This window comes from Meleagris gallopavo, chromosome 4 (genome assembly GCF_905368555.1).
Source record: "Meleagris gallopavo chromosome 4, MGAL_WU_HG_1.1, whole genome shotgun sequence".
In the NCBI taxonomy this organism is placed as follows: Eukaryota; Metazoa; Chordata; class Aves; order Galliformes; family Phasianidae; genus Meleagris; species Meleagris gallopavo.
Genome location: NC_139407.1, coordinates 55741234 through 55756533, shown reverse-complemented (window position 1 = coordinate 55756533; position 15300 = coordinate 55741234). Strand labels below are relative to the sequence as shown.

Sequence of the window (15300 nt, the reverse complement as noted above, 5' to 3'; positions counted from 1 at the left end):
AAGTCACAACTGCAGGAGGATGGTGCCATACCCTGTTCATGAGGAGGCAGCAGGTTAGCCCCTTCTGTGACAGTGCCTTTGGTGCTAACAGCACAGTGCTTCTGTGGTACCACCACCTTCTCCTCACAGAAAATTCAGAGTGGCTCTGAAATGCAAGACCTTGAACTGACAGATAACTGCACAACTTAGCCTCCACTAAATGTAGTTCTCTCTAGGAAGTAAAAAGGAAGCAGATTAAGAGATGCAATGTGCTGAAAGATAACTTTGGCAGTGCTTTTCAGTAGTAGTAGTGTGTATGTACTCCCAGACATTTTTCTTACTGCCAGTGGAATATGTAATGCCCCCAAGGCTTCCTCAACAACTATCATTTAAACTGTTACTGAATAAGAGCCGTGGGACTACTTACTCGGGTCACGGCAAGATTGCTGGACTGTTGAACTGGATTCCTTGGCAGGTTGCAGTAGGTCTGAAAGAACCAAGAGAGAGCACTGTGTAAGAAAAGGACAGCTGTGTCGACCAGCTTTTGAATCTTGTTTTGAATCTACTCAACAATGGAGCACACTGTGCAGGAATAGTCCAAAAGATGCCTGACACCACATCTATGAAACGTTTCTGAATCTTACTGTGGGATGTTACAGCTGCCTGAGCTGAATGATGAAATAGCATTACCGTCCAATTACTGCTTGTGAGAAAACAGTATTTTCAGTTCTCTTTCGAGTGAACAGAAGTATTACTTTGCATGAATCAAGCTGAATTGAACATAAACAAGGCTAAATTAACATTTCAGCTGCACAGGTTGTCACAGTTAAGCACAGCTGAGACATATTGATGGGAAAATACATAGAATGTTTGCCCTTTTGTTCCTTGTTGGAAAAAAAAAAAAAGGTTAAATGGAATCACACATAGTTAAGCTGTATAATTAGAAAGCAATCCTTAAGGTTAGCAACGGCCAGTGTTACCACTTAGACCTTTGCACCTTTCCCTTTTACATCCTAAAACACTTTCAGAAAATCTGGAACTTGATATATAAAGAGTGATTTACATTAGCTACACTTCAAATAGAGACGTCCCTAATCACATGCATACTCAACTTGTGGAAATGAAGGCTTCTTTGGGGGGACTTTTTACTCTGGAAGATTTAAACCCCAAGTGGGTACGTTTATGAGGTTATCGTCCATTTGTGAAGTATTCATCCAGAACTTTAAAGAGATAACACATCAAATCCTATTCTTCCATAGAAAACTACTTCAAATGCTCTGAAAACATTCATATCCCTGCAGAGTATGGAGATGCTCCATGAAGGAGGTAGGGAAGCTAAGGGGCCATTCCTCAAAGGACAAAGAAACTATTATTTGTTTATAATAACCTCTCCAAAATAAACAAAGATAAGAACTAACTACTGCTTTGATTCTTTATTAATGTTATGATTTAACATTAAAAATGGATGCAATTTCCATCAGTCATTTTCTGAGTGACATTGCTCTTACTAAGGCTCTCATACCAATGATACTGCATATCAGCAAACCCCAACACTTCTTTTCCATGTGGTGATTTTGCTAGATAAACATACATCTACTTCTAGCTGAATTTTTCTGACATAACCACATTTTTTGGGGGGGGAGGGGAGAAGGGGGAGAAGGTTTGGGGTTGCATTTTGTTGTTTAAATTTAATGCACGGATTATAACTGCTTTCTCTCAGAACCTAATGAACTCATGCCAAGATGTTATCACAGAATCATTTGAATTGGAAGGGAACCCTACAGGCCATCTAATCCAAGTGCCCTGCACTGAAGAGGGACACCTGCAGCTGGATCAGGTTGCTCAGAGCCCTGTCCAGCCTGACCTGAAGTATGTGTAGGGATGGGGCAGGACCAGCTCTCTGGGTGACCCGTGCCAGTGCCTCACCACCCTCATCATAACAAACTTCTTCCTTTTATCCAACCTAAATCTCACCTCTTTTAGTTTGAAACCATTTCCCCTTGTGCTATCACAACAGACCCTGCTAACGAGTCTGTCTTTTCTTGCAGAACCCTTTCAGGTACTGAAAGGTTGCACTCAGGTCTCTCTGGAGCCTTCTGTTCTCCAGGCTGAACAGCCCCAGCTCTCAGCCTGTCCTTATAGGAGAGGTGTTCCAGCCCTTGGAGCATTTTTGTGGCCCTCTGGATGCATACCAGCAGCTCCATCTCTCTCCTGTACGGAAGACTCCACACCTAGATGCAGCTCTGCAGGTGATGTCTCAGCAGCACAGCGTATTGGTACAGTATCACCTCCCTCGCCTTGCTGGCCACAATTCTTTTTATACAGCCCAGGCTACGGTCGGCTTTCTGGGCTACGAAGGCACATTGCCAAGCAAACCCTTGCCCGTCGCGGGATAACATCACTGCGCAGTCCCGATACTCGCAGCGAAGCTCGCTCTCAGAGCCCCGCCTCCCGCTCCCCGCCCTCCGGCCCGCCCCGCTCGGCGCGGGCTGATGAGGCGCACGGTGCGCCGGGGTCAGGTGTCGGCCCGCCGCGCGGGGCTGCGTGCCATGCTGCTGCCGTGGGTGCGGCGGGCGGACGCGCGCCGCCTGGCCCGGGTTCTGCCCCTGCCGTGCAGCCGCTCGCAGCGGAGTCCCCTGCCGCGGGGCTACAGCCAGGGGGCGGGCGGGAAGGTGAGGGGTGAGAGAGCCGCGCTGCTCGGGGATCCTGACTGAGAACCGCGTTTGGGGGCCCGAGAAGAAAAAGCTCTTTGTAAATTACAAATTGGAAATATTTTCGTTAGTAGGGACGCAAAACGACCGTTCCTTTAGTTACGCTGTATCTCATCTGCGGCGGCGCATCCTGCTCGACCGGCGTCGCTCTGTGCTACAGCGTGAGCGCCGTGCTCGCCGTCCGTCCCAGTCTTGTCAGCACTAACGCGTGCCCTTCCGCAGGGCCTGCTGCTGGGAGCCTACGCGAGCGAGCGGGAGGGCGGCGCCGCCCAGCTCAGCGCGGCGGGGGACGAGTTCGACGGCCGCGTGTCCGGGAGGCTGCGCGAGCTGCTGGCCGCGTGAGTGCTGCGTGCCGCGCTGGAGATGGAAGCGCCTGTAAACGTCAGCAAGAGCGGGGCGGTCTGCTTGGTCCTTGGTAGCGTTTAAACCTTCCCAGGCCGCGCGGCTTGGAGAGAAGCTCCTGGGAAAAGAGATGCGATGTATCTGTAGGGACTGCTCTTTATCGGGATGAGCCGGCGCAGGGTGCAGGAGCACTGCGTGGCTGTGGGGTGAACGCAGCAGAGTAACTTTGTTACCGTACGGACCTATTCACTGAAAGAAGCTTCTTGTGTTCTAGATGCGGGCCCCCTCTGAAGAAAGGCAAAGCACGCGTATTCCATGGTTTGCATCAGGTACGGACACTGCGTTTTCGTACGTGTATTTCTGATGTGTGAGATTTGCCCTTATGGCTTACTTTAAGCTTGGTTCATTGGTGTGCATCATATATGTGATATATCACCCGCTTCAAGGTACGCTTTTGGTGCCATTTGAGAGGTCCTAGCACATCTAATGTCCCTGCACGGAGCTAGCAAATACGATTTGTGCCTTGCTGGAGTGCTGCTCGGCAGCCGCTAGGTGTCCCCGTGTGAGTAATTGCATCCTACGTTAGGGCTATGTACATGATTTTAAACAAATCAGGTTGTAGGAATTATTGCCTGTCACTCTGAGTTCCCATGTGCACAACAGACGAGTGATGTACCCAGCTGAAAGGCTGTCATGGATTCGTGGAAGACCCCTGCAAGGTCCTGTTGTCCCAGCTGTGCATACAGGATGACCCCTGAAGTAAGCAGTAAATCTCCTCAGGTGAATGCAGTAGAAGATGGCCTTATGCACTTTTCTGAGTGTGTAAGATAATAATAGCTAAAAAAGGATAACGTGAATCAAACGTGAACGTCAATCTCAGAAGTTTGCGCTAGTTCCACATTTTGAGGATTAAGACACTTTGTGGTGTAGTAGTTTGAAAGCCAATAGAATCTGACAGAGCTGCTATTTGCAATGGAACAGTAAGGGAAAGTCTGAGATTAAATTACTGGAAAATCTATTCGCATACATAACCTTGAGTATGGTTTTATACAAATTTGAATTCATCCGTAAAGGTCTCCTTTCATCTTTGTTATCTTTGCCTTTTTGCCTTCCACTTTTGGTTTGTAAGGCAAGTGTGCTGTGCTACGTGGCTTGCCTGAATTCTGGATCTGCATACCTCTGTGCAGTTTTGGTTTGGCACTTGGCTAATTGTGCCAGCTCTGCTCCGGAGCTGAACTGGTAGGCTTAGGCTTTGAAGAGACTTTTTTAGATTGATGTACTACTGAGCTAAAATGGTTGCACTTAGGCAGCTCACATCTGGCCTCTGTTCTGCAGCAAAAGCTGGATTTGTTTTCAAGACTTCTAGACTTTCCCATAGAAGTGTCTTTTGCTGTATGGTGAGCATAAAGCCATATCTGCTACAACACATGTAATTAAGTGGACAACCTGCCTAACTGTTTGGATCCCTGTGGCAAATGACTGAGAGTGGAAGACAGTGGCAGCACAAAAGAAAATCTGTATAACACAGAGAATGTATGTTAATGCTGTTTGGCTTGATTTGGGAAGCGTAGTCTTTGTAACAACCCTGCGCTGTGGCTGTAACAATGAGGAATCCATTTGTGTGTTGACTTTGTGTAGGACTTTCCAAGCGTGGTTGTAGTTGGCTTGGGTAAGAAGAATGCTGGAGTAAATGGCCAAGAAAACTGGAATGAAGACAAAGAAAATATCCGTGCAGCTGTTGCAGGTTAACTTTTCTAATTTTCTTAAGCCTCTCATCTAGAGTCATCTAGAGAAGTCTTTTAATGTAACCACGTAAGTCATAAGCTGAGACAAGAGGTCAGTCACACAAGTATGACAGCTCTTTGTCCCGAGAGCTAGACCAGACTGTCTCACTAGCTGCCAAAACACTTAAATTCTTTGGGTACAAAAAAAAAAAGAACATGGAATATGTTTTGGTTATGATTTTGTTTGTTTTATACTGTTCATAAAAGCACAGATAAACTATTTTGTGAGAAAAGAACAGTTACAGAGCCTTAGCAAAAACTACATCACAGCAAATATCTGACACCTATACTCATAGTCCATAACACTCCAGAATAATGGAGACTTGCTTTGATATGGGCCAAGTTTAAAGGAATGAGAACAACTGTGCAGTTTAGGGCCTAATTGTAGGAATTTATCAAGTGATATTTTTCATCACAATTTGTCAGTATATGATAATCAGCATTTAAAATTATTTTATCATATGTTCATTTTAGTTAATTAATTTATGAACTTAGGTATCTTAAGTAAACTTTTTTCCTTGAGGTGTTATATGGATTATATCAGACACCTGTTTTGCTTTTCTGTGCAATATGGCCTACTCGTTCTGTACTGTATTTTTTCAGTTGGTTGTAGACAGATCCAAGACCTGGAAATCCCCTGTGTTGAAGTGGACCCTTGTGGAGATGCTCAAGCAGCAGCAGAGGGTGCTGTCCTTGGATTGCATGAATACAATGAGCTGAAGCAAAAAAAGAAACCTGTAGTTACTCCTCAGCTTCATGGAAGGTGATGGCAAAAGGAAAAGTTGCTTGTGTATTTATCCATTTGTCTATTTTTTAAATTATGCATGCTTGTTCATGAGAAAAATGAAACTGAAAGAACAGGGCTAGCAGCAATCTCTCTCTTAATTTCTCCCAATCCTTTGAATTTCCTTAATTATTTTACACTCCAGGTATATTAATGGTGTTTGCTCCACACATTTTTGTTAGTGTGCCATATTATGAGGCTAAGGGTAAATAAATGCTGCTTCATAGAAAAGAAGGCCAAGGATAAAAATAAAAGCAAAAATTACTTGAATTACGTTCTGATGTGAACGGATTTGCACTGGTATTGCATGCCAAAATTGTTGAGCAGTGTTATCCTAAACTCTGTAAATGAATAAATCCTTTTGAGAATCAGGAAATGCTGACTGAGACCAGACCATGGATATGTTTTACAGAGTTCACTTGTTATATTTGCATTCACAGAATGAAATGCAAGAAGAAAAGTTGGCTTCTAAGTAGACCTTACTGTTGCTTGAGAGGAGAAAGCAGACATTCCCATTTCCTACGCAGTCAGCTCTGTCTTTTGCTAGTGAAATTCTTGAGTGCACTGTGAGATGAGATCCAAATTCTACTCTTGTCGTGTAACCGTACTTCAGCAAAGTGAAAAACAGAATTGAAGGCTTTATGCGGTAAATGAAAACTTTCATAATGTGATTACAAATTACGGAAGGCATATAAACCTAATGTTTAAGGATTTAAGCCATTTTCACAATAGTAAGGATTAGGACAAGACCAAATGTATTAGGCAGTTTCACACCTCCTGCTCTAGGATTCTTCTAGCTTTCTCTGAAGCACTTGAAGCAGAGATGAGAAGTAGATTAGATACACCGTGGATCTCCCCTGAATTCCTCATAGTAATGGTAATGGAACATTCTTAATTGCCTTAAATTAATGCTGATGTACTTTCAAAAAGGAGAGAACAAATGAACGTTGACATCTTTTCTTAAATGTTGATGATCATGATTGTTATGTCATTGTTTTGTTTCTTTAGTGCTGGAAGTGAAGCCTGGCAGAAAGGTGTTATCTATGCGGAGGGTCAGAACCTCGCTCGGTACCTTATGGAGGCTCCAGCTAATTATATAACTCCAATCAAATTTGCTGAATACATTGAACAGAAGCTTGGAAATTTTGCTAGCAATGTGAAGGTCCATATAAGGTAAAATCCCTTGAAACTACTTTTCTATTGAGTAAAAAAAAACCTCCCATGCCACTGAAATTAGTAGCATGCTCTCATTCTCATTCTGCTATCTCAAATAACAAAAGCAAGTGAAGTCTTTGTTGAAAAAGCCTAAAGGTGCCCAGGCTGCTCTCAGAATTAGGTGAGCAGAGTAAGCAGATACTGTGACACAGCAAAATGATTAACTGCCAATTAGTCATGCTGTCAGTTATCTGCTTAATTGACACAAGGGCTGTGAAGGAGGAAGCCTGGTAAAGAATCAGTGAATAAATTATAGATACCAGATACTTTTTTTTTTTCTAATACGTCTTCTTTTATTCCCAATTGTTAGATATACCTTTCCCTCTGTTGTTTTTCATTTGGATGTGGTAATTAAATATCCTTTATTGCTTTTTTTTTTTTTTTTTTTGAGTTTTTAAAATGTTGAGATAGAGCCCTTTAAAAGCCTTTGCAATTGAATTTGCACAGCTAATGCTTCTTGTCCCAGAACTTCTAGTTGCTGCCCTTCAGCAGAAATGGCTGGTCGCATTAGTAAGTGCTGGAGGGTGTTCTGGTGAAAAGGAAAAGACTGAGGGGAAATCAACTGTACACATAGTATTTGTTCTGATGGGAGAAAGCAAAAAGAGGATGCAACATTGTTACTCCATGTGCCTTCAAAGACACAGTCTGATAGGCAAGTTGAAGTTTAATGTTTCTCATGCAGAAAGTACAGATTTGGTCTTCTTTAAAAACAAAAACCAAACAGTAACTTTGAGGCGGTACTTTTCTGTTTCACAAAAGAAATGACAGTGGGATTTAAATGGTGGTTTCCAATCTAACTAAAATTGAATTAATTGTGTACAGGCCTTCAAGAATTATAGCCTTTCAAAAGCAAACAAAAATTCCTTGGTCAGCGTTCAATTAAAAAATATATATTTCTGTTCCAGGCCAGAGTCTTGGATAGCAACGCAGCAGATGGGAGCATTCCTGAGTGTAGCCAAGGGTTCAGCTGAACCTCCCATCTTTCTGGAGATTCACTATTTAGGAGGTGCTAATGCCAATGACTCTCCCTTGGTATTTGTAGGAAAAGGAGTTACGTTTGACAGGTACGTACGGTGATATTTTAGTGGTTTGGGGACAAGGGGAAGCTATGGTTTAGTTATTAATGGATGGAGCTCAGATGGGCTGTGCATAACTCAGATGAGAGATATGCACTTCAAACTGCAATGCTGTTAAACGCAGAGGTGAAGCCTTGCTTGTACCTTCCTACTATTTCTGTTGAGCGCAAAGGTGCTTTTTCTTTTCCCAGCACATCTTTCAGTGCTGTTCCAGTGAACTCACTCTATGTAGCAGATTGTGCTGCATTTCCCAGGAATAAAACAAGCTGCAGTGACTGAATGGTGTAGAATTGATGTGCTTTTGGCTTGTAAGGGAAAATGAAATCCAGGGGAAAGAAACAAAACTTTTGTCTTTTTTTTTTTTTTAATCTGAGCAAACCGTGGGATGAAGAATTCACATACTTAAAATTGCAGTCTGCCCCTGGACATGTAGATCACATTCAAGCCAAGTAGAAACAGTTTGTTTTTTGCAGCAGGTTCTCATGTAGGACAGAAAAAGCAGTTACACGTACTGAAGAATTTCAGTTTGTTCTCCTTCCATATGCTTGACTTCATCAAATCTACTATTCTTCTTTTGTACTCTACTACGAAGACTGCAGAGTACAGGAGAACTGGTTTGTTGGTCCACTGTAGATTACCTGAATTCTTACGGTGCAGAGGAAGTAATTTAGGTGTACTTCAGCTGAAAACCAGTGTACTTGGGTGTTGTAAGAAGAAACCACTGAGTCTAGTATTTATTGATTTTTCTTTTTATTTTTTTTTCATGCTAAAACACAGTGATGGACAGAGTGTTTATGTTTATTAATGTATGTAACATCTAACACCTCCATGCTGGATGATATTTATTCTACTTATTTCAGTGGTGGCATTTCACTGAAGCCATCATCAGGTATGGATGCGATGAGAGCAGATATGGGAGGGGCTGCAACCGTTTGTTCAGCCATTGTGACAGCAGCAGCTTTAAATCTTCCTCTTAATATAATTGGTAAGTATTTGTCTGAGAATCTGAAAGCCTTCATTTTACAAAATTCTCTGTAGACAAAGTCATTTTCTCTATCAGCAGTGATAACTTTTAAGACACTGTCTTACCGAAACGTCACAGGCGCTTACAAAACTGCTTCTCTCTTTCCCTAGCTCAGCCTCTTTTCTGTTTTCACTTGCGTATCAAAAAGAATTACTTTATTCATGCAAAGATAATGAAAGGCAGAACTAAAAAAAATAATAATTAAGGCATGATTTTTAGAACTTAGAAGAGGGACTGGAGCACCTCTCCTATGAAGAAAGGTTGAGGGAACTGAGCTTGTTTAGCTTGGAGAAGGGAAGGCTACAGGGAGACCTCATTGTGGCCTTCCAGTACTTGAAGGGAGCATGTAAACAGGAGGGGGAACGGCTGTTTATGGGGGTGGATAGTGACAGGACAAGGGGGAATGGCTTAAAACTGAGACAGGGGAGGTTTAGGTTAGATATTAGGAGGAAGTTTTTCACCCAGAGGGTGGTGACACACTGGAACGGGCTGCCCAAGGAGGTTGTGGATGCCCCATCCCTGGAGGCACTCAAGGCCAGGCTGGATGTGGCTCTGGGCAGCCTGGTCTGGTGGTTGGTGACCCTGCATGTAGCAGGGGGGCTGAAACTCGATGATCATTGTGGTCCTTTTCAACCCAGCCCATTCTATGATTCTGTGACTTGGCTGTTGATAAACCTGTTTTTAGTGGGTTTTGTCCTGATGCTTTGTTACAAGAAAGAGTTTGGATACCTATAAAAGCCATTAGAAATGAAAAGAAGTTAGCTGAGCTATCTCTGTTTGCCAAAGCTGAGGAGGATGGCGCATCAGCTTTTTCTTTGGAGAATGTCTCAACAGAAATTTTAAAACAACAAAATAAGCTTTCTGATACTAGTTTTTAGTTCTGAATAGTGGTTATTGCTTCTGCAGAAATGTGCAGTTAGAATTAAATCAGTTGATTCAGGAATTGCGCTTAAAAAACCATTTCCTGATGAGATGTAGTCCGCTCTAGGTTAAGTTTTGTGTTTGAAAACTGTCGCTTCCAGCTAAGCAATATTTTAGTTGCTGACATGCTTCGACCAGTAGAGGGCAGCGAACCACACATCCTCACAAGATTCATACTTAAAAGCATCCCAAGGGAAGCGCTAAGCAAAAATCAGCGGAGCAGAAATCTGTGTACTTAATTCCAGTGAATAGCAGCGGTCTGCAGTTCTCTCAATCCTTCATGCTTTGGGCAGAACACAGGAGCAGGCTCTCCCTGGGAATGGGGGCTGTCTTTCATCCCACTGTCTCATTCACTGTTTTCACATCGACTGAGAGCTCATGTTTGCTCTTATGGTTGGCATTCTATGGCGATTCCTTGGACCCCTCTTGGCATTACACAACGAGGAGAGCTTGAACAGCTCAGAGTTCAGAAGTCTGATTTTCAGAAAGAAGTAACTCTCTTTATATGTGACTAATTCTTCATATATGGAAGACATAAGATAGTACCTCTTGACAGAAGCTTTGGTGAATTTTAAAGCTCTTCTCCTGTCGCTTGCCTGAGTATCTAAATTAGAAGTAAATCCTAGTGGTAAAATGGTGCAGGGGAAAATAAGCTGTGGTGCAACATGCAGAGAAATCCCACTGATTGAAAATTAGGCCGTGTGACTTTCAGTGACCAGGAAAATTCAGATATTGAGCAATTAAGGTGAAAATTCTACTGCTTTCTTAAGTTTGTTGTTTGTTTCCTAACTATTTTTTTTATATCTTTTGAGAGAGATGATAGTAATGCACTTTTTCTTTTTTTTTTTTTTCTCTCTCTGAGGTTTGGCACCCCTCTGTGAAAACATGCCCAGTGGTAAGGCAAACAAGCCTGGGGATGTAGTTAGAGCCAAGAATGGAAAAACAATCCAGGTATGCCTATGAAACTTGGATTTTTGAGTACTCTGAGTGAATTGGTTCAATCAGGTTGCATGACTGTAGTCAGAGGATATGCAATGCAAATGTATGTTATTAATTAGGAATTGCAATCACAGGGTTTTTTCAAACATATTTAAACATATTTGAAGAGGTTAGACATGTTCTACAAATCCCTAATAACAACTGGAAAGTATGGTAACAATGAACATGCTAGAAAATATTGTCATCTCAAGATGCTTATAAACACAGGCTCTCAGAATGAGTAACATACAACTTGCTTCTGGCAGACCTTTGAGGACACTTACCTGCTGTCTGGAGTAAGATGTAAGTGTATTAGTTCCCTGCTGATATAATTAAGGTCTTTGCCATGCTAGCTGCTCTGTACAAGCAGAACTGAGCATCATAAGATCTGTCAATTCAAAGCACATTGCCATACTACTATTTCATATTTAATCCAAGCTATACTAATTCAATATATTAAATGCTGCAGAAAGTTACTGTGCAGTAGGCTGCTGACTTTGTGCAGAAGATGGCTTACTCAATATTTCTGTCTGGATTTCTGTGATTCAAACTTTGACCTTGACGTTCTCTCTGTAGTACTGAGTTTGGTGGCATTCAGCTTGGAGGGAGAAGACTGCATGCATATTCCTCCAGCAAGGAGAAATCTAGAAGAAATAGCTAGTGGCTCAGAGTGCATGCAATTAATCTTGCAGAATTCATTATAAGCTTTCTCTGAACGGGGAAAGGTGCAGAGGGGCTATTGATTTTATTTTCTTCTTTAGAGGCAAAAAGGTTCAAGACACAAAAAGAAAGCAGTATCACACGGAACCATTTCCTGGCACGCATCTGTGCATTCTTGTGGATCCCTCTCCTTCACAGTTTCTATGAGCCATATTTCTCTGAGTAAATCTTGATTAATTTCCTTGGTCTTGTGACAGTGTAGTCACAATCTGACAGCTGTTTAAGAGAATGTGTGAGAAATAAGTCAGTTAATGGGATGTTTTCAGTAGTTAATCTCTTATTGATTTTTCCACCTGAAGGTTGATAACACAGATGCAGAAGGAAGACTGCTATTAGCTGATGCTCTCTGTTATGCCCACAATTTTAATGCAAGGGCTATTGTGAATGCTGCAACATTAACAGGTAAGCAGTCTTCCTTCCCTACTTCATTTTGGAAACCAACTTTTTGTTATTCTCATTAAATGGTCTGTGAATTTGTTGTACTATGTATACAAAGACAGCCTGAAGCTGAAAGCAGGTGAGATTGCTTGGCATGTTGCAGGACAAGAGCTTGCACAAATTCTGTTGTAACAACTTGTACAACTGCAGCATGTCTCCAAGACTGGGGGTATTGGCATGCACGGAGCACAGTAAGCAATGTAGATGAAGTTGGGCCTGGCCCAGCTGAGCTGGAAGGGATAAGTCCAGGAGGATTTATGCAGACTTGGATGTTTCTGCACAAAGTTTTCCCGTGCTTCTTTTTCTGGCTGAGTTAATAGTAGATTCCAGGCAATTATGTCACTCAACATCTTGCCTAAGCACATTCAACCCTCAGGTTGTGGTGCAGAGATACTGGTGAAGCTGTGGAAGACTGTGCCAGTTCCGGCACTAGCCATCCTGAAGCCAAAATAGTTTCTTTGTGAAAAGCCTCTTGGGTGCCTGAGTTCTGACCTACCCAGCACCACTTCTTCCATTTGCTGAGCTATCTCAATCTACCTAGTAGGAGAATCAATACCATCTTCTCAGGAAGTCACTTCAGTGAAACATCGCAGAATGGCCTGGATTGGAAGGGATCTCAAGGATCATGAATCTCCAACCCCCCTGCCACATGCAGGGCCACCAACCTCCCCATTTAATACTAGACCAGGCTGCCCAGAGCCCCATCCAATCTGGCCTTAAACACCTCTGGGGACGGGGCATCCACAACCTCTCTGGGCAGCCTGTTCCAGCACCTCACCACTCTCATAGTAAAGAACTTCTCCCTGAAACATCTCTTATCTCATGTGCATTTTGTTTCTTCTCTATAGTTATATATGAATGGAGTTCTTTTTACAGGTTTAACATTATAGCACTACGTATGCATCTCATGAACTGCAGCAACAATCTGTCATAGCTGAAGTGATTGTAGCTGAAATGTGAGCAAACATGGAAGAACAGATCAGATAGGAGTCCACTGTTTTGCTTAATAAACAATCTGAGAAAAATAATCACCTCTCTTTGCTTTAAATCATGTTCCTCAAGCTTAACGCTGTTCAAACGCTTGGAAAATGTTTATAGAGAGAAGCAATGTTGATTTTAAGTGGTTGACTTGTGTAAAAGTATTTCCATGATAGGAGAAATGGGTTACTCCCACTCCAGGCTATTGTTTGGGATCCTTTGGCACCAGGCAGGAAGGAGGACAACTCCTGCAGAAATTTCTGACATTGCTGAGAATTTTGCTTTTTAAATTTCCCTGGGATTGAGTGCCTGAAATAGCATCAGTGTTAGAGAAGCAGATCTGTGACAACCAAAAAATAACTGTGTATGCGATCTCTCTGCTTGAGGCGTGGTTTATTATTTTGATGGTGATTATTTTCATTTAAATTAAACTTGCGTATGCTGTGCAACAACCTCTGTGAATGAAATTCAGAGAAGGAAAAGTACCAAGTGGAAAATTGGATGAGTTCATAAACTTGAAAGTCTGATTTTTCTATGTAGAAAGTAAAAATTTAGGTTTTTTTTTTTAATTTTATTTTGATAAAGGACTTATTGCTGAATACATTAGGCATATTACTGTTAAGCTGAAAACAGTCAAATTTTATGAGATCTGGAATGTAATTTTCATGAATTCTTGTCCTGTTAGTTTAGCCTTTAAACAACTTTAAATTTTGTTAAATTAAATGAAAGTGCACTAAAGTCTGTAGGTTTTGTGGACTTCAGAAATCACTGCTGGTGAGAATTAAAAAGGGAAGTACTGTGAGGAGTGTGTATGCAGGGTAATAAGTCCACCTTCGCAGTCATCGTATAAATTTCAAGGTGTCTTTCTGTAGGTGCCATGGATGTTGCACTGGGGTCTGCTGCAACTGGAGTGTTCACAAATTCATCTTGGCTTTGGAATCACCTTTATGAGGTAGGCCATCAACATTATTATCAAGTGATAATCTTGTTAATAGCTGCTGTTACTAAAAAAGTAGTGACTTTCTTTTAAAGAAAGTCTTACCTGACACAACTCTAAAATGTTACTGTATTTTGAAATCTCGTAGGAATGTGTTAGTATTGTATTTAATTGAAAAATACATAATTGAGACTCTTAATTGCTGGCTCCTCAGTGAGGTTTTATATCACACAGCACAAAGCACGCATTGTGATTTTGAGTGGTGTTGGCATCCTTTGACAACATACTGCATGTGTAGAAGCTCTGGATTATTGACAGTGATTAGTTTTTGTTAAAAAGGTAATTGGTATTGTTAAAAGCCAGACCAAAGGAGACATTCAGAGAGGCCTTGCAAGTGCCTGAGGTGTGATGGACATGGGGAGTCTCTGAAGGGAAGGATCTGTGAAAATGTATATTACCAGGAAACTATATTATAGGGGAGAATAAGTATTCTTTATATTTTGCTTTTTGATCACCACCGCTGAAATGGGATTCAGTTTTGTTTGCAGTGTATTTCCAAATAGCTGACATTATTTTGGACCATAGAAAATTTTAGACAGAGTGGTCAAAGTTAGAAAAGGATAAAAATGAGCAATGCTGATGCTTATAAATGCAGTTAAAAAAGGGAGGGAGAGGAAAAAACAGCAACCCACTTGCACAAAAACAAGCAGTGAACTTTGCCCAATGTGTCGCCTTTTCTTTTTCAGGCCAGCATCGTGACAGGAGACCGAGTATGGAGAATGCCTCTTTTTGAACATTACACAAAACAAGTAACAGACTGCCCTCTGGCAGACCTGAGTAATATTGGGAAGTACAGCAGGTAATGTTGCACCATCCCTCACACCCTGTCCTCCCAGCCTGCAGCCCAGCCTTTGGACTGGTGGTGTTGCTTTAGAAACAACTCCTATTTCTGCTCCCTGCAGAGCTGGAGGAGCGTGCACGGCTGCTGCCTTCCTGAAGGAGTTTGTGACCGCCCCTCACTGGGCTCACCTGGACATTGCTGGTGTGATGGCCAACAAGGATGAGGTGCCGTACCTGCGGAAGGGCATGGCTGGGCGCCCCACCAGGACGCTGGTGGAGTTTGCGGCTCGGTTAAGCCAAGACAGTCCCAATCCCAAATAAAATGCTTAAACGGTTATTCTAAAATCATCCGCTTTGCCTTAAGGAAAAACATGATGAACTGCCCATTTTATAAATCAAGAACATCTTGCCTGGGAGACTTTGCTTCCTCTGTTATACAACTTAAAGTAAAAATATGCTGTTGGACCTACCTGAGGTATTTAATGCCAGACCGTGACCATGGGAAATACTTTATGTATAAAGCGATCACAGTTCGTGTACCAATAAATCTTGCACAGTGTGTTCTGATTGAGA

At 42.1% G+C, this 15300-nt stretch overlaps 2 protein-coding genes across 3 annotated transcripts in view; one reads left to right on the top strand and one right to left on the bottom strand.

Annotated features, from left to right (window-relative positions):
* QDPR (quinoid dihydropteridine reductase) overlaps positions 1–2504 on the bottom strand; it is a 19675-nt gene extending 17171 nt beyond the window's left edge. For both annotated transcript variants that reach the window (XM_085223420.1, XM_085223421.1), the window contains exon 1: positions 407–2504. The gene's annotated coding sequence lies outside the window, so the exon portion shown is untranslated. The remainder of the gene's footprint in view (positions 1–406) is intronic.
* Positions 2462–15300, top strand: LAP3 (leucine aminopeptidase 3). Its single transcript, XM_085223418.1, has 13 exons — positions 2462–2651; positions 2913–3028; positions 3307–3361; positions 4671–4776; positions 5420–5579; positions 6609–6773; positions 7721–7879; positions 8752–8876; positions 10699–10787; positions 11834–11936; positions 13823–13902; positions 14634–14746; positions 14850–15300. The coding sequence occupies exons 1-13, from the start codon at positions 2472–2474 to the stop codon at positions 15046–15048; spliced, it is 1650 nt and encodes a 549-aa protein (XP_085079544.1). The 5' UTR covers positions 2462–2471; the 3' UTR covers positions 15049–15300.

Bases quoted from the DNA above. Each gene is read 5' to 3' on its own strand.
- LAP3 (XM_085223418.1), top strand. From the start codon at position 2,472: ATGAGGCGCACGGTGCGCCGGGGTCAGGTGTCGGCCCGCCGCGCGGGG. The intron at 10,788-11,833 runs GTATGCCTATGA...TTCCACCTGAAG, and splicing joins AGAATGGAAAAACAATCCAG to GTTGATAACACAGATGCAGA. The intron at 14,747-14,849 runs GTAATGTTGCAC...TGCTCCCTGCAG, and splicing joins AATATTGGGAAGTACAGCAG to AGCTGGAGGAGCGTGCACGG.